The sequence below is a fragment of the Aotus nancymaae genome, unplaced genomic scaffold (genome assembly GCF_030222135.1).
Source record: "Aotus nancymaae isolate 86718 unplaced genomic scaffold, 86718_ANA_hifiasm-v0.15.2.pri h1tg000020l, whole genome shotgun sequence".
NCBI lineage: Eukaryota > Metazoa > Chordata > Mammalia > Primates > Aotidae > Aotus > Aotus nancymaae.
In genome coordinates, this window is record NW_026988432.1 from 31,333,802 (window position 1) to 31,361,043 (window position 27,242).

Consider the following 27,242-nt stretch of genomic DNA (forward strand, 5'->3'; position numbering starts at 1 on the left):
TCAAAAGCTGTTTGGAATTTCTATGGGTTGGACCCAAACATTGTACGGAGTGAGAAGGAACACAAGTCAGCTGGTGAAGCAATGTTGGACATTCCCCTGGGTTTGACCTAGTTCAAGTTCCTAGCTCCTAGTTCTATATTTGCTTTTGACAGTAGTGGCAGCACATTTGTTGTTTGTCCTGGCTTGCTGTCTTGGCTTTGCTATTTAGGCTGCTGAGGTTTGGTGTCTCTGTTCCTCTGGTCCCATATTTGGGGACCTAGTTCCAGTTTTGAGTATAGCCACTTCCTGGCACTTGCCTGCCTCCCCGTTCCTGTCTTGGGCATGCCTGTGGTCCTCAGGGAATGCCATAATCAGGAGAAGACCTGTGGGGTCTACATTTCACACTTCTTGGACACATCACTGATTTCACCCTGTAATATGATGCATCACTAATTTTACCCTGTGATAGATGTGGTGGTTCACCACTAAGGGATAGCCAACAGAACTTCAACTTGTTTTTTATTAACTGGAAAAGTCTGAACATTAGCTTTAGTAAAATGCTCAGAAGTGGTTGAATGTTTATAAATTAAACACCTTCAATTACCAGATTTTCTCTTTCAATGGAATTGTGAATTGAATTTCTCATGTCCCCAGGGGTTTGGGGTTTTTCTGTGACTTGGATCATGTTGATGTTTAGATAGGTAATGTTGGACGTTAATCAACTTTCTGAACATTGAAATCTACTAACTCTTTTGCCTTCTGCATTAAATTTCCAGGGATAATGGTCTTTCAAAAAGCCATGACCTCAACATACATAATAGAAAATAACCTGTGTTGTTTTCAGTTTTATGTTCAATTTTTTTTTTCTTGAGACAGGGTCTTGCTCTGTCACCCAGGCTGGAGTACAAAGGTCATGATCTTGGCTTACTGCAACCTCCACCTCCCGGGCTCAAGCAATTCTCCCACCTCAGCCTCCTGTGTAGCTGGAATTACAGACACGCATCACTGCACCCAGCTAATTTTGTGTTTTTGGTAGAAACAAGGTTTCACCATGTTGCCCAGCCTGGTCTTGAACTCCTGTCCTCAAATGATCCTCCTGCCTTGGCCTCCCAAAGTGTTAGGATTACAGGTATGAGCCACTGCATTTGGCCTTATGTTCAATTTTTGTTGTATGAATCCAAACAGGCCAGGTGTGGTGGCTCACGCCTGTAATCCCAGCTCTTTGGGAGGCTGAGGCAGGTGGATCACCTGAGGTCAGGAGTTCGAGACCAGCCTGGCCAACATGGTGAAACCCTGTCTCTACTAAAAATACAAAAAATTAGCTGGGTGTGGTGGTGGGTGCTTGTAATCCCAGCTACATGAGAGGCTGAGGCAGGAGAATGGCTTGAACCTAGGAGGTGGAGGGTGCAGTTAGCCGAGATCGTGCCACTGCACTCCAGCCTGAGCGACAGAGTAAGACTCCATCTCAAAGAAAAAAAAAAAGAATCCAAACAGTTCAAATAGAGAGGTTGTCACTAGTACATGTATAATGTGTCCCTTTCTTTTCTTTGCAGTTACCTATAATAGACCTGTACATGAACAAGTATGGGCTCATTTATAATGGGCTCATATTTGTAACTTTCATTTTTCTCCTAACAATATGTTGTATCTTATTATGTTTTATTCTGATATCTGTTTAGTTTTCCATCATGTGATTGTACATAATTTATGTAAATGACCTTTATTGCTGAATATTTAGGTTGATTCCAATTCTTTGTTACTGTCATTTTAATGTATTTTATGTTTTGAGAAAGGGTCTCATTCCGTCGCTTAAGCTGGAGTGTGTTGTGCAATGATAGCTCACTGCGGCCTCGACCTCCCACCTTAGCATTTCAGGTTGCTGGGACCACAGGTGCATGCCACCATGCCTGGCAAATTTTAAAAATTTTTTGTAGAGGGGGGTTTTGCCATGTTTCCTAAGCTTGTGTTGAACTCCTGGGCTTAAGTGACCCACCCACACTGGCCTCCCAAAGTGTTGGAATTATGGGCATGCGTGAACCACTGTACTTGGCCAATTTTTGATTATTATGATGCTGCACTGAACATCCTGGTGTGTGAATCTTTCCACTTTTGTGTAGTTATTCTGTAAGATAAACTCACTATCAAAGGCTATACATACTTAAAATTTTAATGCATAGTCCTAATTTCCTCCTCAAAAGGTTATGCCAATGTTCAATACTGCCAGGAGAATTTGACAGTAACTTGCCAACTTGGAAATTTTCAACCTTTCCTAATTTGATGAGTGAAAAATTATATCCTGTTTGTTTGCATATATTTGATTATTAATATTTATTCTCTTATTTAAACATTGCTTATTGGCTGTTTGTTTTTCTTTTTAGGGTGTTGCCTGTTTATATCTCTTACCCACTTGACAAAATTTGTTGTTCATTTTTTTGCGTTTGTTTTTTGAGACAACATAACTCTCTGTTGCCAGGATGGAGTGCAGTGGCGTGATCTTGGCTCACTGCAACCTCCGCCTCCTGGTTCAAGTGATTCTCGTCCTTAGCCTCTCGAGTAGATAGTATCACAGGCATGCGCTACCACACCCAGCTAATTTTTGTATTTTTAGTAGAGATGAAGTTTCACCAGGTTGGCCAAGATGGTCTCCATCTCCTGACCTCGTGATTCACTCACCTCGGCCCCCAAAGTGCTGGGATTAAAGGCGTAAGCCACCTCGCCCCGCCGGTTGTTCATTTTTATGGGATTGATTTTTAGGGCTATTTATGCACATTAATCTTTGATTAAATATTATTGCTCTTTTCCCCCCTATTTGTCATGTCTTTTTATATGGTTTGAATGTCTTTATTTTTAACTTTTATTTTAAGTTCAGGGGTACAAGTGCAGGTTTGTTACATAGGTAACAAACTTGTGTCATGGGGGTTTTTGTATAGAGTATTTCATCACTCAGGTATTAAGTCTAGTACCCATTAGTCATTTCTTGTGATCATCTCTCTCCTCCCACTCTCCACCCTCCAAAAGGCCCTAGTGTTGCTCCCCTTTACGTGTCCATGTGTTCTTATCATTTAGCTCCCACTTGTAAACGAGAACATATGGTATTTGATTTTCTGTTCTTGTGTTAGTTGGCCATTATGTTGAATTTCAATGTTTTTCATTAAAGAAATTTAGATTTACTCTTGTAAATGTATTAGAAAGAATTCCTATATGCTCTTCACTTGGATTCCTCAAAAGTTAACAATTATTTTTAATTCTCTCCCTCTCTCTCTTCACACAAACACACACACACACACACACACACACACTTTTTTTGGAACCATTTGGAAGTAAAGAAGTAGGCATTATTTCCCTTTATCCACAAACATTTCAATGTGTATTTTCTAAATATAAGAATTTTTTTTTTTTTTTTTGGAGATGGAGTCTCACTTTGTCGCTTAGGCTGGAGTGCAGTGGCATGATCTTGGCTCACTGCAACCTCCGCCTCCCGGGTTCAAGCAGTTCTCCTGCCTCATCCTCCTGAGTAGCTGGGATTACAAGCGTGCACCACCACGCCTGGCTAATTTTTGTATTTTTAGTAGAGACGAGGTTTCACCATGTTGGTAAGACTGCTCTCAAACTCCTGACCTTGTGATCTGCCCGTCTCAGCCTCCCAAAGTGTTGGGATTACAGGCATGAGCCACCACGCCTGGCCAATATAAGGATATTTTCTTATTACACAATCACAATACAATGACAAATTAGGAAATGACATGAATATAATTCTATTAGCTAATATGTAGACCCTACTCAAATTTCCCCAGTTGTTCCAATAATTTCCTTTCCAGCCAAAGAAGAAAACATTTTCCATTCAGGATTCCACGTGGCGTTTAGCTGCCAGGTCCCCTCCGTCTGTTTTAACCTGGAATAGTTCCTCAGTCTCTTTACAACCTTAGCATTTTTGAAGAGTACAGGAGAGTTACTTTGTAGGATGTGCCCCGATCTGAGTTTGCCTGTTTCCTGATGATTAGATTCAGGCCATATGTTTTGGCAGGAACATGGCAGTGTTCCTCATGTCCCTTTGACATCTCTCCCTCTGCATTACACCCTTCCCAGGTAGCCACTGATCTGCTTTCTGTCACTATAGATCAGTTACCTTTTCTAGAATTTGTATAATTGGAACACAGTAGGTACTTTTGTTTGCTTGGCTTCTTTCACTTATACTTATTTTGAGATTTATGTATGTTGATGTATGTATTAATAGCTTATTCCTTTCTATTAGTGAATAGTATTCTGTTTTATGGACATATCACTGTTTATCCATAGACTTGTTTTGTTTTGTTTTGTTTTGTATTGAGACAGGGTCTCACTCTGTCGCCCAGGCTGGAGTGCAGTGGCACAATCACAGCTTATCACAACTTCCACCTCCTGGCTCAAGCCATCCTCCTACCTCAGCCTCCTGAGTAGCTGGGACTATAAGCCTGTGCCATCATGCCTGGCTAATTTTTATATTTTTTGTAGAGGTAGGGTTTAGCCACATTGCCCAAGCTGGTCTTGAATGCCTGGACTCAAGCGATCTGCCTGCCTCGGCCTCCTAGAGTGCTGGGATAACAGGTGTGACCCATCATGGTCAGCCTGGACTTATTAATGGACATTTGGGTTGTTTCAAGTATTTGGCTATTACAAATTGAGCTGCTATGAATGTTCATGTATAAATCTTTGTATGGTGGTTTTCTAAATCTATCTATATAATAAAACTGGCATTTTTATTTATAGATTTTCTAAATCTATCTATATAATAAAACTCTCCTCTTCCCACCATGTTAGCCTGGGTTCATGGATTCTTATTTTATTTAATGCATTATAATATGTTACCATCTTTTTTTTTTTTTTTTTTTTTGAGATGTAGTCTCACTCTGTTACCCAGGCTGGAGTACAATGGCATGATCTCAGCTCACTGCAACCTCTGCCTCCTGGTGAATCAAACTATTCTCCTGCCTCAGCCTCCCAAGTAACTGGGATTACAGGTGTGCGCCACCATGCCCGGCTAATTTTTGTATTTTTAGCATAGAATAGGTTTTACCATGTTGGTTGGGCTGGTCTTGAACTCCTGACCTCAAGTGATCTGCCCACCTTGGCCTCAAAGTGCTGGGATTACAGGCATGAGCCACCATGCCCGACCATTACCATCATTATAATCTTGATGTCCAAATTGTCCTAGATTTGGACAGTGGGGAGCTCTTTTAAACTGGATCCTGTTTCCTTTTGATATATCCTCGTCATTCTTTGAGCACTTCCTTGCTAACTGGCACAAGATGTTACAGACTTAGTAGGTAATTTTCCTGCCCCAGTTCTGGAATCTGCCATTTCTCCAAAAAGTCCTGGTTCCATTAAGCAGTGAATAATATTTAGAAACTAAGATTTGTACTCTAGGTAAGCTCACTGCCATTTGTATGTTTCCAGGATTTCCCAACAGACAGAGCTAGGATATACGTTTATGCATAATGATACCTCCAATTCCATTTCAACGTCATAGGGTTTATTCTAGACTTCCCTCACTTGTAGTTTTCATTCCCTTCTCATGGTGTGCTGGCAGATGTTTAACACTGGCTGTCCAGTGGATAAAAAGCCTGATAGGCAATATTTGCCAGCATTCATGGTATAAAAGCTCCCTTCCAATGGTCAGTTTCAAGCTGACATTAATGAATGGAGAATTAGAAAGAGATGTGTAATAATTGGTTCTCACTAAGTAAGCCAGCTCTAGCATGCCACTGTTCCTTTCTCTATGAGAAACCTGTCTCCCATTATCCACAATAAGCAGTTTCAGAATTGCCAACCATACTATTGTGAAAAGCAAGCTAGAGTTCAATATTTGTACTTATTTTTTTTTTTATCTTTGGCTAGGAGTACATAGTCAAAATACTGTGACGAAAATCACTTAGGTTGGCTGGGCACAGTGGCAGATCATTTAAATTTAAAAAGAAATCCCAAAATTTTGATTTTAACTGGGATTGGTTTATTTTATTTTATTTTAATTTTTTAATTTTTTTAAGAGGTGGGGTCTCACTGTGTTGCCTAGGCTGGAATGCAGTGGCTATTCACAGGCCTGATCCCACTACTGATCAGCACGGGAGTTTTAACCTGCTCTGTTTCTGAGCTGAGCCACTTCACCCCTCCTTAGGCAATCTGGTGGTCCCCCGCTCCTGGGAGGTCACCATATTGATGCCGAACTTAGTGTAGACACCCGATTGGCATAGCACACTACAGCCCAGAACTCCTGGACTCAAGCGATCCTTCAGTCTCAGCCTCCCGAGTGGCTGGGACTACAGGCATGCACCACAGCGCCTGGCTAACTAGGATTGTTTTAACTTTCTAGATTTATTTGGGTAGAATTGAATCTTTCCAACGTTGGATTTTTCCATCTTCATCTAGGACCTTATTTCTAGGCTGTATTGAGGCCTTCCTCTGTGTTCTTCGGCAATGTTTGGTAGTATTGCTTCAAAAGACTCATTTCTAGGCTGCTCCGCCTATGGAGTAGCCATTCTTTTATTCCTTTACTTTCCTAATAAACTTGTTTTCACTTAAAAAAAAAAAGACTTATTTCTAGGCATTTTCAAGATTTTCTTGATATTTTGAATAGGATCTTTGTCTTTTAAATTACGTTTTAAAAGGTTCTTGTTGACATATAAGAAGGCTGTTGCTTTTTTGTGTATTTTGTTCCCAGTTTTTCACTTTAATCTCTGGTTTTCTAAGTAGGTGCTTGTATTAACAATTTCTGATATTTTGGTCTCTGTCTGTAGTGAGAAGTTGGGAAAGGCATTGCCCAGGAAGTGGAGGGCATTTAGAGGGCCTCAGAGCTGTGCTGACCCTTTTTTTCTTTAACTTTTTACTGTGAAAACTTTGAAGACTGCTGGGGACAGTGCCCTTTGCTGTTCTGGTTTTCATGCCCATGTTAGGCGCCTGATACGGGGTGGAGTCCTCGAATCATCTGCGGCCTTGGCACAAATGTCAGAACCAGCTGCTCTGCTTCCTCCTGGAGTGGGGCAGGCCACTGGCTGGGTTCCCAGCGACCTCCAAACACCCTGCTGATTTCTCTGAGGCAGCTCCAGTTTCAGCCCCTGCTGATGGAGAACTTGGGGTTTAAGTTCTAGGATTTTGTTGGAAAAGTTTGTATACTTCCTTCTTTGTCTTGTCTAGGCTGGAATACTGTCTTCTGACCTTTGTCTATCTAGTCCTGTCTGCTTTTTCTATTACAGAAATTCCTACAAATCTCTGGTTTCCTCACTGGGCTGTTTCTTGTTTTCTGTTGTTGCTGTGGATTATGCGTTATTTCAGTGTGGCTTGGGAACAGATGTGGGATAAACAAAAGAGTTTGAGTTGCCATTAAGGAATGGAGGTAGGGAGAAAGACTTCAGATTATAAACACAGTATAAGTATATTGTAGAAAGTTTAGAAAATGTAGAAAAGTGCTAAGAAGAAAATTACTTTCAGTATTTGGTACGTATTCTTCTAATCTTTATTTATTTTTCTAATGTGTTCTTGGGTTGCACACTTCCTCAGTTTCTACTTTCACTTAACTTATTTTGAATCGAGTGAAGTTGCCTTTTTAAATGACCTGCTGACTCTAGAGTAGGGACATTTAGACACGTGAAAATGTCAAGTGTGGATCTAGCCTACATGACGCTGAGGATTTTCAAGGGTTGTAGGAAGCGAGGTGGGCAGATTGTGGGTTTGTAGAATATCACTGAAGCAGGAACCGGGGTGGAATTTCATGCTGGTCTGCGCTTTTCACTACTATTATTTAAGAAGGTTGAAGGACACAACCATTATAGTGACTTTGACCTTAGGAGAACATAACTCAACATACTGATGTGCTGACAGTCATTTTCATATCTATTGCTAAGCTGTATCTGACACTTCTCTACCTGCTTCCCAGATGACAACACACACATTTTTGAATAATAGGCTACGTTTATTTCACTATTGTTTGCTTTCAGTGAAAAAATTCACATGATCCAAACACATCCTTTTTTGCTAACGTGCCTGGTCTTGAAAAATTCAAATGTGTCTTCCTTCATTCTTTTAATTCTTGAAGCAGTTGACAAACTCAAAGTACGTGATCTCCTTTAATCCTTTCAACAATCCTCATTTTACAGTCTAGTAAATTAACAGTAATAGAGATTGAGCCTTTAGCTCAAAGTCACATAGCATGTGAATAGTAGAATCGGCACTCAAATTGAAGTGTGGCATGAAAGCCTGGGTGTTTTCCATCTAGAATTGCAAGGAAATGGACTAATGGACAAAAAGCTAGATACGGTCCTTGCCCTCAAATAAGAGAACCTAAGTAGTAGAGTGGTTTAGAAATTCAGAGTATTGTCTGTTTGAAAATGCAGATTTTGAGCCTCAAAGGCCTGTCCTTTATAGGAAGATAATAATGATACCTATGTCATATGATTGTGGTAAGGATTCAACAAGATATTCCATGCAAAATACTTGATATGCTATTTGGCACACAGCAAGTACTCAATGTATATTAGACAGAATTTTTTTATTTTAATTTTTTTTTTGAGGCAGAGTCTCCCTCTGTTGCCCAGACTGGAGTGCAGCGGCGTGATCTTGGCTCACCACAACTTCTACCTCCTGGGTTCAAGTGATTCTCCTGTCTCAGCCCCCCAAATAGCTGGGACTACAGGAGTGCATCACCATGCCAGGCTAATTTTTGTATTTTTAGTAGAGATGGGGTTTCACTATGTTGGCCAGACTGGTCTTGAACTCCTGACCCCATGATCCGCCTGCTTTGGCCTCCCAAAGTGTTGGGGTTACAGGCATAAGCCACTGCACCTGGCCCTAGACATAATTATTAATATTAATTAATAATAATTAATCCATATATGCAGAATTTGATGCATTTGGTTTTATCTCATAGGGTGGTAAGTAAATAGGAAAGAAAGATCAAGGTGGCAGCATAGGGAGGTAAAATGAACTTCCTGGTCTTTATCCCATCTGCTATTGTCTTATAGCTGTTAATAAATAACTGAGAGATTTGGATCATATTGTTAGTTGAGAGTTACAAATTTTCATAGCAGTTGGAAGCAGTGATAGGGGAAGCGGATAAGGAAGGCTTCCTAGTGTCGTTTCCTCCACCTGTAAAACATAGAAAGAGCTCCTGTCTCACTGTGTTTATGGAACATGTTGTGGTTCTTGAATGCAAAGTGCAGCACACTTACATACCCTATGCCCAGGCACCAAACAAACTGCAGCCTTTGTATGAAATGCAAAGTAACTGGCCTCCTTCCTGTTCTAGTGGGGCTCTCTGGGCTTCCCAAAGCCATCATTGCCAATTTGCATGTTTTGCTCAAGATGGGAGGTTTTTAAAATGAAATGCAAACCATGGAGGGTCTTCTCTGGCCTCTTCTTTGCACTCTGAGAGTCATTCTCTCACCTCCCCATTCCGTAGTGTTCTTTATTTTCACAGACCTGCATCCTGCTTTCTTCTTCTTGGAAGCTCCTCTAGGCAGGAACCATGATGGTTCTTTGTCTTTTGTATTTTTTTTTTTTTTTTTTGAGATGGAGTTTTGCTCGTTACCCAGGCTGGAGTGCAATGGCGCGATCTCGGCTCACTACAACCTTCGCCTCCTGGGTTCAGGCAATTCTCCTGCCTCAGCCTCCTGAGTAGCTGGGATTACAGGCACGTGCCACCATGCCCAGCTAATTTTTTGTATTTTTAGTAGAGATGGGGTTTCACCATGTTGACCAGGATGGTCTCGATCTCTTGACCTCATGATCCACCCGCCTCGGCCTCCCAAAGTGCTGGGATTACAGGCGTGAGCCACGGCGCCCGGCTGTCTTTTGTATTTTGTATGGCCACAGTTGTCAAACTGGATTCCAGTCACTTGGAAGGCATATAGAAAGGCAGAGAGTGGGCCGGGCACGGTGGCTCACACCTGTAATCCCAGCACTTTGGGAGGCTGAGGCAGGCAGATCACCTGAGATTGGGAGCTCAAGACCAGCCTGACCAACATGGTGGAACCTCGTCTCTAGTAAAAAAACAAAATTAGCCAGGCGGGCTGGCACATGCCTGTAATCCCAGCTACTCAGGAGGCTGAGGCAGGAGAATTGCTTGAACTCGGGAGGAAGAGGTTTCGGTGAGCTGAGATTGCACCATTGCACTCCAGCCTGGGCAATGAGTGAAACTCCACCTCAAGAAAAAAAAAAGGTGAAGAGTGTCATGCCCCACCCGAGGTTCAGAATTAGCAGGTCTGGGTTGGGACTGAGGGGTCTGCATGTTTAACAAGCTGCCTGAGTGATTCTAGCCTAGTGGTCCCTGGAGCCCAAGTCTATAGAGACTGTATAGCAGACATCATGATAGGAGTGGGCTGGAGATGCAGCACAGAACTAGGTGTGTGATGCTCAGCAGTGGTGCCTGTCATCCTGATGGTGGCTTTGGAGACTGCAGGTGCTGTTTGCCTCCCCTCTACTCCCTACACTTCTGCCCAGAGGCCATGGCAGGATAGAAGAGGTAGAAAAGGAGCATAGAAATAAGTTCTCAGAGGCCTGCAGAATGGATTGAGTAGAGGCTTTCCCCGCCAACAGATTTATGCAGTTATTCCAGAGCCGTTTGTTGGAATGACTGCCATTTTCCCATTGAATAACTTTGACAACTTTGTTGAAAGTCAGTTGACCATATATAAGTGAGGTCAACTGACTTTCAACAAAGAACAGAATAGAATCCAGAAATATAGTGACCATATATAAGGATTCTATTTCTGGATTCTATTCTGTTCTATTGGTCTATTTGTCTATCCTCTGAGAGGTACCATACTGTTTCAATCACCATAACTTCAAAAAAAGTTGTTTTCTTTTTGTTGTTGTTGCTGAGGTAGGTTCTTGCTCTGTCGTCCAGGCTGGAGTGCAGTGGTGCAAAGCTCACTGCAGCCTCAACCTCCTGGGCTCAAGTGATTCTCCGGCTTCAGCCTCCTGAGTAGCTGGGACTACAGATGTGGGTGTGCACCACCACACCTGGGTCGAGAAGAATTTCAAAGTCAGGTGGTATGAGTCCTCTAGCTTTGTTCTTCTTTAAATTATTTTTTTCTTTTCATTTTTTTTTATTGCATTTTAGGTTTTGGAGTAAATGTGAAGAACGTGCAAGATTGTTGCATAGGTACACACATGGCAGTATGATTTGCTGCCTTCCTCCCCATCACCTATACTCCCATGCTATCTCTCCCCAACTCCCCACTCCCTGCTGTCCCTCCCCTATTTCCCCTCAACAGATCCCAGTGTGTGATGCTCCCCTCCCTGTGTGCATATGTTCTCATTGTTCAACACCTGCCTACGAGTGAGAACATGCGGTGTTTGATTTTCTGTTCTTGTGTCAGTTTGCTGAGAATGATGGTTTCCAGGTTCATCCATGTCCCTACAAAGGACATGAACTCATCATTTTTTATGGCTGCATAGTATTCCATGGTGTATATGTGCCACATTTTCCCTGTCCAGTCTATCATCGATGGGCATTTGGGTTGGTTCCAGGTCTTTGCTATTGTAAACTGTGCTGCGATGAACATTCGTGTGCATGTGTCCTTATAGTAGAACGATTTATAATCCTTTGGATATATACACAGTAATGGGATTGCTGGGTCAAATGGAATTTCTATTTCTAGGTCCTTGAGGAATCGCCACACTGTCTTCCACACTGGTTGAACTAATTTACACTCCCACCAACAGTGTAAAAGTGTTCCTATTTTTCCACATCCTCTCCAGCATCTGTTGTCTCCAGATTTTTTAATGATCGCCATTCTAACTGGTGTGAGATGGTATCTCAATGTAGTTTTGATTTGCATTTCTCTAATGACCAGGAATGATGAGCATTTTTTCATATGTTTGTTGGTCTCATGTATGTCTTCTTTTGTAAAGTGTCTGTTCATATCCTTCGCTCACTTTTGAATGGGCTTGTTTGTTTTTTTATTGTAAATCCATTTTAGTTTGTTGTAAATTCTGGATATCAGCCCTTTGTCAGATGGGTAGATTGCAAAAATTTTTTCACATTCTGTTGGTTGCCGATTCACTCTAATGACTGTTTCTTTTGCTGTGCAGAAGCTCTGGAGTTTGATTAGGTCCCATTTGTCTATTTTGGCTTTTGTTGCCAATGCTTTTGGTGTTTTGGTCATGAAGTCCTCATAGGCAATATCAAGTACGATTTCCATTTTATTTTTCTCCAGAGAATAGTTGTCTTCAATCTTTTACTCAGCTCCTTACATGGGTTTTGGTGGGGGTCATGGGGCAGCACCCGCAGGTCTAAATCGGGGTGGGGGTATTCGATCCTTGCGGGCTTCATGAGATCGATTCCTGACTACTTTGCTGTGAATTGCACAACTCACACGGTAATGTAGCTTCACATAGAGCTTGGAAAGTACATAGGCATCAAAGACGCTCGCTTCAGAAATATCCCTGACTGTTGCAGTCTCCATTATGTTTCGAATGATGAATTTCTTAATGGTCTTGTCCTTGGGCACACATCGGGCACAGTTCATGCAGCGAATAGGCTGAACACGGCCGTGGCCCTTTTTGGCACGACCGTTGTTCCTTCTTTTCTTTGTCATCTTGGAAGCTCACCGCAAAGAAAGAACTTTTTCTTTTGCCTATTCTAGGTCCTTTATAATTCCTTATACATTTTAGGCTTAACTTGCAAATTTCTACAGAAAAGACTTTTGGGATTTTGATGGAACTGTGTTAGATCTATACATCAATTTGGGGAAACTGGTATTTTAACAATATTCAGTCCTTCAATCCACAAGCATGGTATATATCTACCTTTATTTAGGTCTTCTTCCATTTTTTTTTTCGTGGTACTTTTTTGTTGTTTTCAGTGAAGAAATCTTGCAAAACTTCTTGTGTTATCCTTGTATAGTTTATCTTTTTCATGCCATTATAAATAAATGTTTACATTTTTTCTTTCCTTTTTTGCCAATGGTATATAGAAATACTATAGATTTTTGTATATTGACCTTGTTTCCTGTAACCTTGTTAAACTTACTAGTTTTAGTAATTCTTTTGTAAACTTCTTAGAATTTTCTATGTCCATAATCATATTGTCTGCAAATAAGGCAGTTTTACTTTTTCCTTTCCAATATGTATGTTGTTTACTTCTTTTTCTTGCCTAACACTGGCTAGGACATTCAGTGTGTTGAATAGAAGTAGTGAGAGCAGTCATCCTTGCCTTGTTCCTGATCTTAGAAAGGAAGTACTCAGTCTTTCACCATTAAGTAGATGATGATACTGTTTTGTAGATACTATTTGTCAGATTGAGGACATTCCATTCTCTTAATAATTGGTTGATTTTCTATTGTGAGTTGGTATTGAGGTCTTTCATATACTTTTTCTGCATCTATTAAGATGATTATACGACATTTCTTATATTTTTCTGTTAATATGGTGAGTTATATTAATTGCCTTTCTTGAACTCCTGACCTCAGGTGATCCACCCACCTCGGCCTCCCAAAGTGCTAGGATTACAGGCATGAGCCACTGTGCCTGGCCCTATTAATTGCCTTTCAAAAGTTAAACTAGGCTGGGCACAGTGGCTCATGCCTGTAATCCCAGCACTTTGGGAGGCCAAGGTGGGTGGATCAGTTGAGGTCCAGCCTGGCCAACATGGTGAAACCCCATCTCCACTAAAAAAATACAAAAATTAACTAGGTGTGGTGGCAAGTGCCTGTAATCCCAGCTACTTGGAGGCTGAGGCAGGACAATTGCTTGAACCCGGGAGGCATAGATTGCAGTGAGCTGAGATCACCCCACTGCACTCCAGCCTGGGCAACAGACCCAGACTCTGACTCAAAAAAAAAAAATTTACCTTGGGTTATTGAGCTACCACTTGATCATAATGTGTTATACTTTTTGGCAAATGCTTTTTTAAAATTATACTTTAAGTTCTGGGGTACATGTGCAGGTTTGTTACATAGGTATACGTGTCCCATGGTGGTTTGCTGCATCCATCCCCCATCATCTACATTAGGTTTTTCTCCTAATGTTAGCCGACCCCAATCCCCCCACCCCCTGCTATCCCTCCCCTGGTTCCCCCACCCCCCAACAGGCCCTGGTGTGTGATGTTGCCCTCCTTGTGTCCATGTGTTCTCATTGTTCAACACCCACTTATGAGTGAGAACATGTGGTGTTGGGTTTTCTATTCTTGTGTCAGTTTGCTGAGAATGATGGTTTTCAGCTTCATCCATGTCCCTGGAAAGGACATGAACGCTTCCTTTTTTTATGGCTGCATAGTAATCCATGGTGTATATGTGCCACATTTTCTTTATCTAGTCTATCATTGATGGGCGTTTGGGTTGGTTCCAAGTCTTTACTATTGTAAACAATGCCTCAATAAACATACATGTACATGTGTCTTTATAATTGAATGTTTTATAATCCTTTGGGTATATACCCAGTAATGGAATTGCTTAGTCAAATGGTATTTCTGTTTCTAGAAGGAATTGCCACACTGTCTTCCACAATGGTTGAACTAATTTGCACCCCCACCAACGGTATAAAAGCATTTCTATTTCTCCACATCCTCTCCAGCATCTGTTGTCTCCTGATTTTTTAATGATCACCTTTCTAAGTGGAGTGAGATAGTTGAGATACTTCTCAATGTGGTTTTGATTTGCATTTTTCTAATGAACAGTGATGATGAGCTTTTTTCATGTTTGTTGACTGCATAAATGTCTTCTCTTGAGAAGTGTCTTCTCAAAAGACATTTCTTTGCCCACTTTTTGATGGGGTTGTTTTTCTTGTAAATTTGTTTAAGTTCTTTGTAGATTCTGAATATTAGCCGTTTGTCAGATGGGTAAATTGCAAACATTTTTTCCCATTCTGTTGGTTGCGGTTTCACTCTAATGATAGTTTTTTTTTGCTGTGCAGAAGCTCTTAATTAGATCCCATTTGTCTATTTTGGCTTTTGTTGCCATTGCTTTTGGTGTTTTAGTCATAAAGTCCTTGTTTGGCAAATGTTTTTATATCTCTGCTTATGAGAGATATTTTTCTGTAATTTTTTAAAAACAATGCCCTTATCTTTTTTTGGTAACAGGGTTATGCTACTCTCATAAAACGAGTTCAGAAGTATTTTTCTATTTTCTGAAAGGCTTTGAGTGCAATTAGTGTTACTTTTTTCCTTAAATGTTTGATAGACTTCAACAGTGAATTCATCTGAGTCTCATGTTTTCTTTGTGGGAAAGTGTTAAATTATGTATTCAATTTCTTTAAAGATACAGGGCTATTCATATATCTGTTTTTTATGTCAATTTTGGTAATTTGTGTCCTTCAAAGATGTTTCATCATAATTCATAATATTCCCTTATTTTAACATCTGTAGAATATTCATTGAAATCTGTATTAATGTTCCCTCTTTCATCCTGATAGTGGTAATTTGTGTTTTCCCTATCTATCTTGTTTTTTGGTCAATTTAGCTGTGGGCTTATTGGTTTTATTAAACTTTTCAAAGGATGAGTTTTTGGTTTTATTAATTTTCTCTATTTGTACATTTCTATTTCATTGTGTTCTACTGTTTTTATTTCCTTTCTTCTATTTACTACAGATTTAATTTGTTCTTCTCTTTCTAATTATGAAAGTGAAAACTTAGCTCATTAATTTTAAAACCATTGTTTCTTTTCTTATATAAGCATTTATAGCTATAAGTTTCCCTGTTTTGCCGTATCTCACATATTTCGTTTTTTTTTTTTAATTTTTGCTATCAATTGGTTTGAAATATTTTCCAATTTCTCAGGTGAGTGCTAGCAGTTTTATATTTTATTTTATTTTAGATGGAGTCTCACTCTGTCGCCAGGCTGGAGTGCAGTGGCACCATCTCAGCTCACTGCAACCTCCACCTCCTGGGTACAAGCGATTCTCCTACCTCAGCCTCCTGAGTAGCTGGGACTACCGGCACGCACCACCACACCCAACTAATTTTTGTATTTTTAGTAGAGATGGGGTTTCACCATGTTGACCAGGATGATCTTGAATTCCTGGCCTCACGTGATCTGCCTCCCTTGGCCTCCCATAATACTGGGATTACAGGCATGAGCCACTGTGCCTGGCCAGTGCTAGTAGTTTTAAAAGACTCAATTTAAATTTTATTTATTTTCATCTCTGATGACCCTAACCTGTCATCCCTTGTCTACTGCATTCATTACATATTTTCTCTGTATAGTCTTCAATACTAGTTTCTGATTTTCCTTGTGCACACATTTATTTTATGTATATGTCTTTTACTAACTCTCTAAATGAATGGTAGGAACCGATTGCAGGAACTCTATCTTATGCTGGCTTTGTAAACTTTTAGTACTTCATATTAGTTGATATGTAATTAACAGACATTTCTCAAACACGGTTAATATGGAAACTACTGTGGATGGTAGTTTGGGCATAATCCAGATACCCTTCAAGGAGTTAATTGATTTTTTAAAAGATGTTAACTCATGATACAAAATAGTCCATGCTAGAGGACGTCTTGGTGTATCGTGCAGCCCTTTTTCTTGCCTGGCCCTCCTATTTTTATTTTTGTCAGTCAACTTACCACCCGTGTTCTCTGAGTACCATAGGCAGGAGTTTGCAGACCAAGTCCTCCAGCACTTTGAATATGCCCTTCAGCACTTTTTGTTTTCTTCTGGGGGTTTCCTTTCTTGGTTGCGTCTGCAGTCCAGCCACTCCTCTCAGGCAGCAATTCTGGTTTTTTAAGGGCTGGCAGCTGGGAGGTCTGTGGCTTTGGTTTGTGTTTCCAGGAAACCCTGGCCCGGTTCCACCCGTGCTGTCCCACTCAAAGAGCTTCCACATCCTTAATTAAGAAAAAGGGGCTGGGTATGGTGGCTCATGCCTGTAATCCCAGCACTTTGGGAGACTGAAGCGGGAGGATCACTTGAGCTCAGAAGTTTGAGACCAGCCTGGGCAACACAGCAAATCCTCACCTCTACTAAAAAAGAAAAAAAAAAAAAAATAGCCAAGTATGGTGGTGTGCCTATAGTCCCAGCTACTTGGGAGGCTAAGGCAAGAGGATTGCTTGAGCCCAAGAGATCGAGGCTGCAGTGAGCGGTGTTCATGCCAGTGCACTCCAGCCTGGGTGACAGAGTGAGGTCCTGTCTCAAAATTAAAAAAGAAAGAAAGAAAGAAAACAGGAAGCCCAGTGTCCTCCTCTGGGAAGAGCAAAGACTTTTGTCTACAAACCAGTTTTGACACTGACCATTTGGGACTCTTTCATTGATCACTCAGGAATCTGTTCATTGTCTGTTCTGATACATCTGGCAGCAAGCACAAGAGGCCTTTTCATTCGGTAGAATTTTACTGTAGGCCTTTGATGTGAATGATATTAAGATAGATTTTTTTTGGGGTGGGTGTGAGGGAGTTCAAGACTTGAAAGAAGCTGCGAGCACTTGCAGTAGAGTTGGGGCAGAAAGGTATTCACAGTCATGATAGCGAACAACAAATTCAGATGCTGGGGACTCTGAGAATCTAGAGAAGGGAGAACTGGGGCTGCTCAGAGAAGACTTCCAGAAAACCTGGGAATTGGGGGTCTAGATCTGGATTCAGGAGAGGATAATGTAAGCATCCTCTTAGAGCTGCTACTAGCGCTGCATTTCAGGGGCAGTTAGATGCCTTCCTGGCTAAGACAGAGGGGTATGTATCGAGGAGACCAGTGCACAAGTGAAGCTTTGGTGGAAGCTGCTTGGGCTTTCTAAGATTTGCTCAAACATCAGTCACAAAGCATAGAATTAAACATTTCTAACTTAGATTCATAACCTGTGAAAATTATGATGCTTTTATAGGTCCGTTTAAAAAGTGCAAGGCAACATGGCTTGTTAGGTTGCCAAGTTGAAATCAGCCCCAGGCCCCTGTCCTGCTGGGTCTTTCTGGGACTGCTGTCTGCTCAACTAGGCCATCATAAGTGGCAGCAAATGGAAGAGAGAAATTCTGCTTTTCTGGTATCCACGGCTGGGTAGAGAGGTATCTTTAGAAACCCCTCATCCCATACAGAGCCATACTTCCTTCTGCAAACGGGCTGGGAAGGACTGGTTTACCTTGGCTAGGATGGGGTGGATGAGTTCAAAACTCCCCAGGGCACACCCAGAGGCCAGCTAGCCAACCTCTCAGGGACTATAGTCTGAAACAGACAACCCACTGTATGCATTCGGGGGTAGAAACTAGGGAACCAGCCTCCTTAGTGGACACTTTGGAGTGTTATTTAGTATACTGATTTGTTGGTTTGGGGCCTTGTTGGTTTGATTTTTAAAATGTACTGCGTCTGAGGCTATTGATTTGGGGGACTTAGCCTGCTCCCTCCAACCTTGGAGAGGACAGTAGAATAAAATACAAATAAACTGCTAATTAAAAATTTTGGCCAAGCATGGTGGCTCATGCCCAGCACTTTGGGAAGCCAAGGCAGGCAGATTGCTTGAGGTCAGGAGTTCAAGACCAGACTGGGCAACATGGAGAGACCCTATCTCTACTAAAAATACAAAAAATAAGCCAGGCCTGATTTTGGGCTTGAGTAGAGGATCCATAGAGAGGCCTCGGCCCAGCCAGCTCCCTCACCCATGTGCCTTTGATTCATCTGTTACTTCCAGTTTTGTGGCCCTTCAGTCTCATCAGTTACAAAACTCTTTCACAGCTACATGTGTTTCTACTTCTTTCATTGTTCTTCTTGGCTACCTGTGTCTTGGAGGTAAAGTGTTACCGAACTGAACTTGGGTTTGCTCACTCGGCACAGCAAAGCCAAACACTGACACAAAGGTTTGCAGTTACAGAAAGAAAGGCATTTATTGCAGGGTGCCAAGCAAGGAGAAGGGACATGATGGCTTACAGGCAAGAGTTTTTAAAGGTAGGAATGAGTGGGGATTCCAAAGTGAGTTAGGGACTGAGGAATTTCTGGAACTTCCTCATCCGTTTTCTGGTTCCAATCTGTCAAAGGTCAGCATGAGTGTGATCAGCATTTGTCATCGAATGAGAGTCCTGGTTTCTGAAAAACAACTCAAGGATGTATATAAGATGTTATCTTTGTTTTTATAGGGAACCAAATATCTTGTGACCATGGCTTACTTGGGTGGCTATAGTTGAAGTTATTGAAGTTATTATTATCTTCTTATTTAGTGGATTATTCATTCAGTTTCCTAATTTCTGGTTGCAGGGCTAGGCTAGATGCCTGGAATTTTCCTTGAAGGAATTGAAACATGTTCCTTTATCTCCATGGTAAGGGTGGAGCAGCCTGACAGGCTCCTAAGGTGGGGTCCCTGCGCCATCTCAAAGTGAGTCAGCAACGTTCCATTGCTGGCTTCCCACCTTTTCTGCCCCATCTTCTAGCTGGCCTTGGGGCTGCCTTCCATTCCTTTCCTGGTCTGACCCCATGTTGTCTTTTCCCCAGAGTGCAGACATCCTCAGCACCATCGGCTACGACAGCATCATCCAGCATCTGAACAATGGCCGCAAGAACTGCAAAGAATTTGAAGACTTTCTAAAAGAAAGGTACGATGCTCTGTCCTCTCTGAAGAGGTCAAGAGGGGGGCCAAGATGTCCCCACACGGACAAGGAACAATGTCCTATTTTTCATTTGTGTTTGATGCTCTGAAGACCCTCTACTCTAGGTTATGGAATGACACCTGAGAAGTATATGATACTTCTGTCCTGAAGTTCTTAGAAACCAATTTGGCACATAAGATTTATGATGAAACTGTGAACAAATTGTAGTAAGAAACAAAATATACTTAGTAGTGTGTTAGAAATAACACCGAAAGACCCCATGGGAGGAGACTGCTGAGGGTTGGCAAAGAAGAAAAGGAGAGGAAAGGAAAGAGGAAGGAGAGAGGGAGAGAGGGAGGAAGGGAGGGAGGGAAGGGAAGAAAGGAAGAAGAAAATAAAGAGAGGGGGTGGCTTCATGGAGGAGCAGGTCCTTGCGGTGGCCCTCAGAGGGTGAGGTGGATTTGACAGGTGAAGAAGTACCTGGATATCTGGGAGAACAGCAAGCTTGAGGTGCGAATCACATGGCCCAAGTGGTTAGAGGGAGGCAGATTCCAGCTCAGAGACCAGGAGGATGAGGAGCCATGGGAAAGCTGTGGAGCTGATCACAAAGCTCCTGGGGGTGCCAGGGCATGGTGATCCATGGGTAACTGGCATGGTTCACAGGATTTTCTTTTCTTCTTCTTTTTAAAAATGGATAAGACTTTTTTTCTTTAAAGAAACTTAGTTTTGTGGAAACTTATTCTCCTAGAATATTCCATTTTACAGAGGTTCTAGATGAAGGAATATAAGAGGATTTGGAGCCAAAGATCAGGATCCTTGCCAAGATGAATCTTAATTAATTTGAAAATTAATGAACAGGTTCTATTTGTAAGGCAGTAAGTGAAAGGCTCAGAACCGAGAGATACAGACATCAAAGCATTTTCCATCAACTCTCCCTTTCTACTCAAGAGAAGATTAGGTAATGATCAAACTTACTCACACTGGTTGCCCGGCCCTTGGTTGGTGAGGCCTGTCTCCTTGAGTCATCCCAAAGATCCAGAGGACCTGGAGGCCTGAGGAGGGGCGAACCGAGAGAGGCTTGGCCACTGTCAGCACCGTGAAGCTGGCTGCTGCTCCTCCCCCTTTAAGGAAGCAGCTCCCTTCTTTTCTACCCAAGATGGTTGACAGTGTTGACCCTCAGTTAAAAAGTGTGACCTGCTTTTTACAAACACTGGTGGGGAGCTTCTTCCCTCCTTCAGCAGTGCTAGGATAGAGTTTCATAAGCATGAAGGATCTAGAGATTGCAGAAGACTCTGCTTTTTTTCTGTTCCTCCCCCAGTTATGGCTTTTATAAATTTCCTCCTGGGAATCAAATGGCCTTGGAATACATCTGCAGAAGTGGCCTTGGAGTACATCTGGGAAGGAAGTGCCTGTTGGCTCAGAGCACCCAGCACTGCCTGCCTCGCAGGACCATCCAAGGGTCCCCTGACACAGTGGGGTTTGTCTAAATCAGTGGCTTCCGTACTTTTTTGAATGTGACCCTCAATAAAAAATACATTTTATGCAGCCACTCAGTACACACATGCATAAACAAAACAATGAAACAGGACTACCCTGTTATTTTATCCAATTGTATTTAATTTAAAAATGCTAGTCTTCCAGCTATCCAGATGGCTGAAGTTGGGGGATCACTTAGCCCAGGATTTCAAGGTTGCAATGAGCTATGATTGCACCACTGCACTCTAGCCTGGGTAACAGAGTGAGATCCTGTCTCTAGGAAAAAAAAATGCTGGTCATAATCTACTGAATTGATTTATGGCTCAAATGAGTTGTGACCCACAGTTGAAAAACACTAGTCCAAATAGAACCCCCGAAGCTACGATCTGACTTTCATTTTTTTTTTTGAGACGGAGTGTTACTTTGTTGCTCAGGCTGGAGTGCAGTGGTGCGATCTTGGCTCACTGCAACCTTTGCCTCCCAGGTTCAAGCAATTTTCCTGCCTCAGCCTCCTGAGTAGCTGGGATTACAGGCGCATGTCACCACACCCAGCTAAGTTTTGTATTTTTAGTAGAGACAGGGTTTTACCATGTTGGTCAGGCTGGTCTCAATCTCCTGACCTTGTGATCTTCCTGCCTCAGCCTCCCAAAGTGCTGGGATTATAGGAATTAGCCATCGTGCCTGGCCTAAGATCTCATTTTTAAAAATGATTCACAAAAATACATAAGAGGAGGAGCTATAGGGAGAATAAAAACTATTGATTATTTATATTGTATTTCTGGTATGGTTCTCTTTTCCTCCCGGGGTTTTATAGCAGAAAGAAGTCAGTCTCATGTTTTCCAGTTTTGGGGAAGAATCTGCAGACATTAGATCAGAGTGTCAGATAGGCACGCCCTGGGTGTTGGGATGCAGCCCCCGAGCGTGTGGCCTGCTTGGCTTTGGCCTTCGTTCCTTGTGGCACGCTTGCAGGAAGGAAGCTGCTGTCATTGAGCCTGTGTGTTTGTTCCTCCACTGCGTCCTGTTCAAGGGTAATTCATGTGCAGAAGGACAGTCCTCTAGGTGTGGTGGCCCAGGTTTCCTCTTGTTCCGGTGGGCGCAGGATGCTTTTGGGAACTGGGACCCCGTCGGCTGTGTTTGTGCCATAATCTAATATGACTGAAACATCCTCCTTGAGTTTTAAACATTATTTGACTGAGTTGTCATAAATTATATGTAGAACCCTGGGATATTTGTGGTTCTTAGAAATGAAAGGCAAATACACACAAATACAGGGACAGAGATAACAGACTGTCATATGTAATAATTATTTTTGAACAACCACTTCTTGTCCAATGTCATACATGATTTATTATTTTGAGTTCATCAAATTTAATACACATACATTTATAAAACTTTTACATGGTACATGGCTAAACATGCCCTATATCGAATGGAGTACTTTTAAGACTTTCCAAAAGTGTCAAAGTTTTACCATGGGCCTCTTGAATTTCTGGCAGTTTAACCTGCCCAGAAAGCGGCAAGGGTAAGGGGGAGATACTGTACCTCCTGGTGAGCTCCCTCCCCCTGCTCTTCCCTGGATGGAACCCAGCACTGCGCTCCTCTGTGCCACATTTTACCTCCATTACGGAAACTAGGAAATAGCCTTTTCCTTGGCTGTACCTAGAGAGATTGCAGTAAATTCATCTGCACTCATGTGGGGATGGACAGAACGATCACTCCAGTGCAAGGAGCCACTCCACGTGCTGCCCTGGAGGGGCAGGAAGGCTGCTTTTCTTACTACCTATAGGGCAGATCCTTGCATCCAGGGCAGACATATAAAAATAAGGTCATGCTGGGCTCAGTGGCTCACACCTGTAATCCTAGCACTTTGGGAGGCCGAGGCAGGTGGATCACCTGAGGTCAGAGTTCGAGACCAGCCTGGGCAACATGGTGAAACCCCATCTCTACTAAAACTACAAAAAATTAGCCAGGTGTGGTGGCACATGCCTATAGTCCCAGCTACTTGGGAGGCTGAGGTGTGAGAATTGCTTGAACCCAGGAGGCAGAGGTTGCAGTGAGCCAAGATTGTACCATTGCACTCCAGCCTGGGCAACAGAGTGAGACTCGGTCTCAAAATAATAATAATAATAATAATAATAATAAGTTTAGCTCAGAGGGTAGCTAGAGGTGATTAAATGAGATTATATAATAGCTGCAGTTTATTGAAGGCTTGCTAGATACATAGGGCAGATTCCAGGGTCCAACTTTCCTAGATTTGAAACCATATTACCCCTTATTACTTGTCTGATGTTAGGCAAATTCCATAATCTCTCTGAACCTGTTTCTTCAATTGTAACATAAGGATGAGAAAAGTTATACAGCGTTATTGTAACAATTGTTACAAATTAATAATTGTTAACAATTGTTAATAACTACTATGATTAATTGTTATAATTGTTAATATTATAACATATTAACTGTAAGTTACAAAACAGAGTAACAAAGACTCCATCAGTAAATTGGTAAATTGTAAATTTATTTAGTTTACCCTTCTCTCAGCTGGAAGAGCATAACAGTAATAGCGGTGATACTGGCAACCACAGCCAACATCTGAATAGCTACATAATATAACCATAACATTGAGGCTTACACGTCCCTTTGGCTCTTACATTGGCTTCACAAGGTTTCTTTGCACAGAAGTGTAGCTTTGTAGATGAGGTTTAAGTAATTTACCAGGGGAATCTAGAAAGTGACAGAAGCCAGAATGGCTCCGGTGGGTGGTGAGGATGGGGATCTCACACAACTCCTGTGTTTATGACTCATCAACACTGGCAAAAGGGCTGGTGGGTATCTGGGGAGATGGGCTACTTCCCAGTACAGACACACTCTCCTTCTCTTTTCTGTCTGTTTACACAGTCTCACTCATTATACCCACTCTCTCTATTTCAGTCAGATAGATTTATTGGTGAGCACGCTTTGGATGTCTCTGCCTGTATCTTTACTTGAGTATTTCCTTACCTAGAAAGTCCTCCTTTTTCCTTGATGCCTAAGTAAATTCTCTGCATCTTTCCAAGTCCCGGTAAAATTTTCTTCTTGTTTTTCTCCTTCCCTCCCCTCCCTTCTGTCTCCTCTCCTCTCCTCTCCTCTCCTCTCCTCTCCTTTCTTCTCCTCTCCTCTCCTCTCCTCTCCTCTCCTCTCCTCTCCTCTCCTTTCTTCTCCTCTCCTCTCCTCTTCTCAGCCAGGTGGGAGTACAGTGGTGCGATCTCAGCTCATTTCAACCCCCACCTCCTGGGTTCAGACAATTCTCATACCTCAGCCTCCCAAGAAGCTGGGATTACAGGCATGTGCCACCACATCCAGCTAATTTGTGTATTTTCAGTAGAGATGGGGTTTCTCCATATTGGTCAGGCTGGTCTTGAACTCCTGGTCTCAGGTGATCCGGCCCCCCTCAGCCTCCCAAAGTGCTGGGATTACAGGTGTGAGCCACTGTGCCTGGCCTTATTGCTCTTTAAAGGAAATATTTTACATAGAACTTTAGTCTGAAGTCTTTCAACTGGTTAACAATTAAAATGAAGCCATCTTGTCCCTGGTAGCCCAAGCCCATGGACTCTCCCACCTTCAGATCCCCAGATGTGGCCAAATGTAATATAATGAGCTCCTGATATGAGCAGGAAATGAGAACTATAAAATTAAAGTTAATATAAAATTAAGATTAACATTAAGGTTAATCAGCTGATTATATTACTAGCTGCTGTTTATTGAAGGCTTACTCTATGCAAGCTACAATGTGTTTTTTTTTTCTTTCTTTCTTTTTTTTTTTTTTGAGATACAGTCTTGCTCTGTCACCCAGGCTAGAGTGTAGTGGTGTGATCTTGGCTCACTACAACCTCTGCCTCCTGGGTTCAAGTGATTATCCTGCCTCAGCCTCCCAAGTAGCTGGGATCACAGGTGCCCACCACCATACCTGGCTAATTTTTGTATTTTTAGTAGAGACAGGGTTTCACCGTCTTGGCCAGGCTTGTCTCAAACTCCTGACCTCGAGATCCACCCACCTCAGCCTCCCAAAGTGCTAGGATTACAGGCGTTAGCCACCATGCCCAGCCTACAATGTGTTTTGTATCAATTATTTAATTCTCATAAAAACCCTGTATGGTAAGTTTTCTCATCCTTATCTTATAATTGAAGTAATTGAGGTTCAGAGAGGTTATAGAACTTGCCTAAGGTCAGACAGCAAATAAGTGGTAGATATGGTTTCAAACCTAGAAAATGTGGGTCCTGGAATCTGTGCTATTAATCACTACACTATGCCCAGTACAGTGGCTGGTATACAATACATAGCAGGCAAATGGTACCCACTGACCTTAGGCGAGTTCCATAACCATTACTAATATTGTTATATTAGGTGTAGAAGGCAAGTAGGGAATATATCATTAGCTTCTGTTTACAAATAGGAACAGTGAAGTTTAGTAAGCTTTAAATGACTTGCCCAAGATTACAATATCAGTAAGTGATAAAGCCAGGTACGGTATCTGATGTTTTTTCCACTTTATTTAATGGTACCTTCATGTCTGATGGTTTTTCCACTTTATTTAATGGTCTCCTGAGAAGGTTGGGTATATTCTACGAAGGACAATAGAAACTTGGCAGCCAAGTCAATTCTCTTAATTGTGTGTTGCAATGGGGTCCTGAGTAGGGAGGAGGGAAGCATGCTTTTGGAACCGCTTTATGCCCAGAATTCTTTGCCACATGTAGAACAGCAGCTACACCTGTGCTCTGGGGAATCCACAGCCCCAGTGCCTCGGGACTCTGTACTCTTCCCCATAAGCTACTGTACGTCCCATGATAAACCTGCCCTGGTTACAGCTCTGTTTCCGGGACCCTCACTGTGGTTGGCTGTTTCTCAGGACAGCTTTAAGAAGGACAGATTGACAGGTGGGAATGACAGATTTCTTTGTGCATTAGCTGGCCACGTCACAGTCAAGCCATTATGTACTATATTAGTTTTTTAGGGATGTTGAAACAAATTGCCTCTAACTGAATGGCTTTAAATAACAGAATTTATTCTCTCACAATTCCATAGGCCAGAAGTCCCAAATCAAGATGTTGTCAGAATCATGCTGTTTTGAAGTCTTTAGTGGAGAAAGTGTCCCATTCCTTTCTCTTGGTCTTTGGTGTCATCAGCAATCCTTGGCATGTCCTGCCTTGCAGCTGCGTAACTCCCATGTCTTCCTCTGTCATACTGTGGTGTCCTTTCCCTGTCTTCACATTGTCTTTTTTTTTTTTTGACACGGAATCTCACTCTGTTGCCCAGGCTGGAGTTCAGTGGCACCATCTCGGCTCACTGCAACCTCAAGCAATTCTCCTGCCTCAGCCTCCCGAGTAGCTGGGACTACAGATGTGTGCCACCACATCCAACTGATTTTTGTATTTTTGGTAGAGACCATGTTTCACCATGTTGACCAGGCTGGTCCTGAACTCCTGACCTCAGGTGATCCACCTGCCTTGGCCTCCCAAAGTGCTGGGATTATAGGCGTGAGTCACCACACCCAGCCCACATCATCTTCTTATAAGGACACCAGTCATACTGGATTAAGAGTCCACCCTACTCCAGTATGACCTTATCTCAATGATTACATATACAATGACCCTATTTCCAAATAAGGTCACCATCTAAGATGCTGGGGGTTGGGACTTTGGGAGGAACACCTGTGCCCAAAAGAATATACTGGAAGCTAAGAGTGACATCAGAAATAGAGTAGTGGGATGGGAGTTCAGACACCTGGACAGCCTTCTAATCCTGGCTTCCTCACTAACCAGCGCTGATATTATTCAAGGCCTTAGAATTTACTAGGTTCCAGTTTCCTTAGCCATAAAATTTGGATTGTACGAGATGTTCTATGAGAGCCCCTTGGATATAATAACATGAATCTTTCCAAGGAACTTATCATTCAGTTGAGGTGCTGTGAATGGCATATCCAGTAAAATTGAGCAAAATATTTAAGTGTCAGGTTTTATGGCAAAAGGATTTCATCTTATCCATTCACTCTGATTTTGGGGCTACTTGTCGTACTAGATTGAGGATCATCCTGAGGCTGCTTTCAAGCCTGATGGAAAAGGCCATATCTGATGATGTTTGTCATGCGTTGTTTTTCTTTTCTTTTTTGAGATGAAGTTTCCCTATTGTTGCCTAAGCAAGAGTGCAATGGTGTGATCTCGGTTCACTGCAACCTCTGTCTCCCAGGTTCAAGCAATTCTCCTGCCTCAGCCTCCTGAGTAGCTGGGATTACAGGCACATGCCACCACGCCAGCTAATTTTTTGTATTTTTAATAGAAACGGGTTC

At 42.1% G+C, this 27,242-nt stretch overlaps 2 protein-coding genes across 2 annotated transcripts in view; one reads left to right on the forward strand and one right to left on the reverse strand.

Moving 5' to 3' along the window:
* PSTPIP2 (proline-serine-threonine phosphatase interacting protein 2) overlaps positions 1-27,242 on the forward strand; it is a 92,166-nt gene that overhangs the window by 14,373 nt on the left and 50,551 nt on the right. Inside the window, exon 2 of the mRNA XM_012440789.2 lies at positions 19,352-19,452. Within this exon, the coding sequence (XP_012296212.1) occupies positions 19,352-19,452 (101 nt within the window). The remainder of the gene's footprint in view (positions 1-19,351; positions 19,453-27,242) is intronic.
* Positions 12,222-12,548, reverse strand: LOC105709014 (small ribosomal subunit protein eS26-like). Its single transcript, XM_012440791.2, has one exon. The coding sequence runs from the start codon at positions 12,546-12,548 to the stop codon at positions 12,222-12,224; it is 327 nt and encodes a 108-aa protein (XP_012296214.1).

Coding starts and splice junctions, on each gene's coding strand:
- LOC105709014 (XM_012440791.2), bottom strand. CDS start 12,548: ATGACAAAGAAAAGAAGGAACAACGGTCGTGCCAAAAAGGGCCACGGC.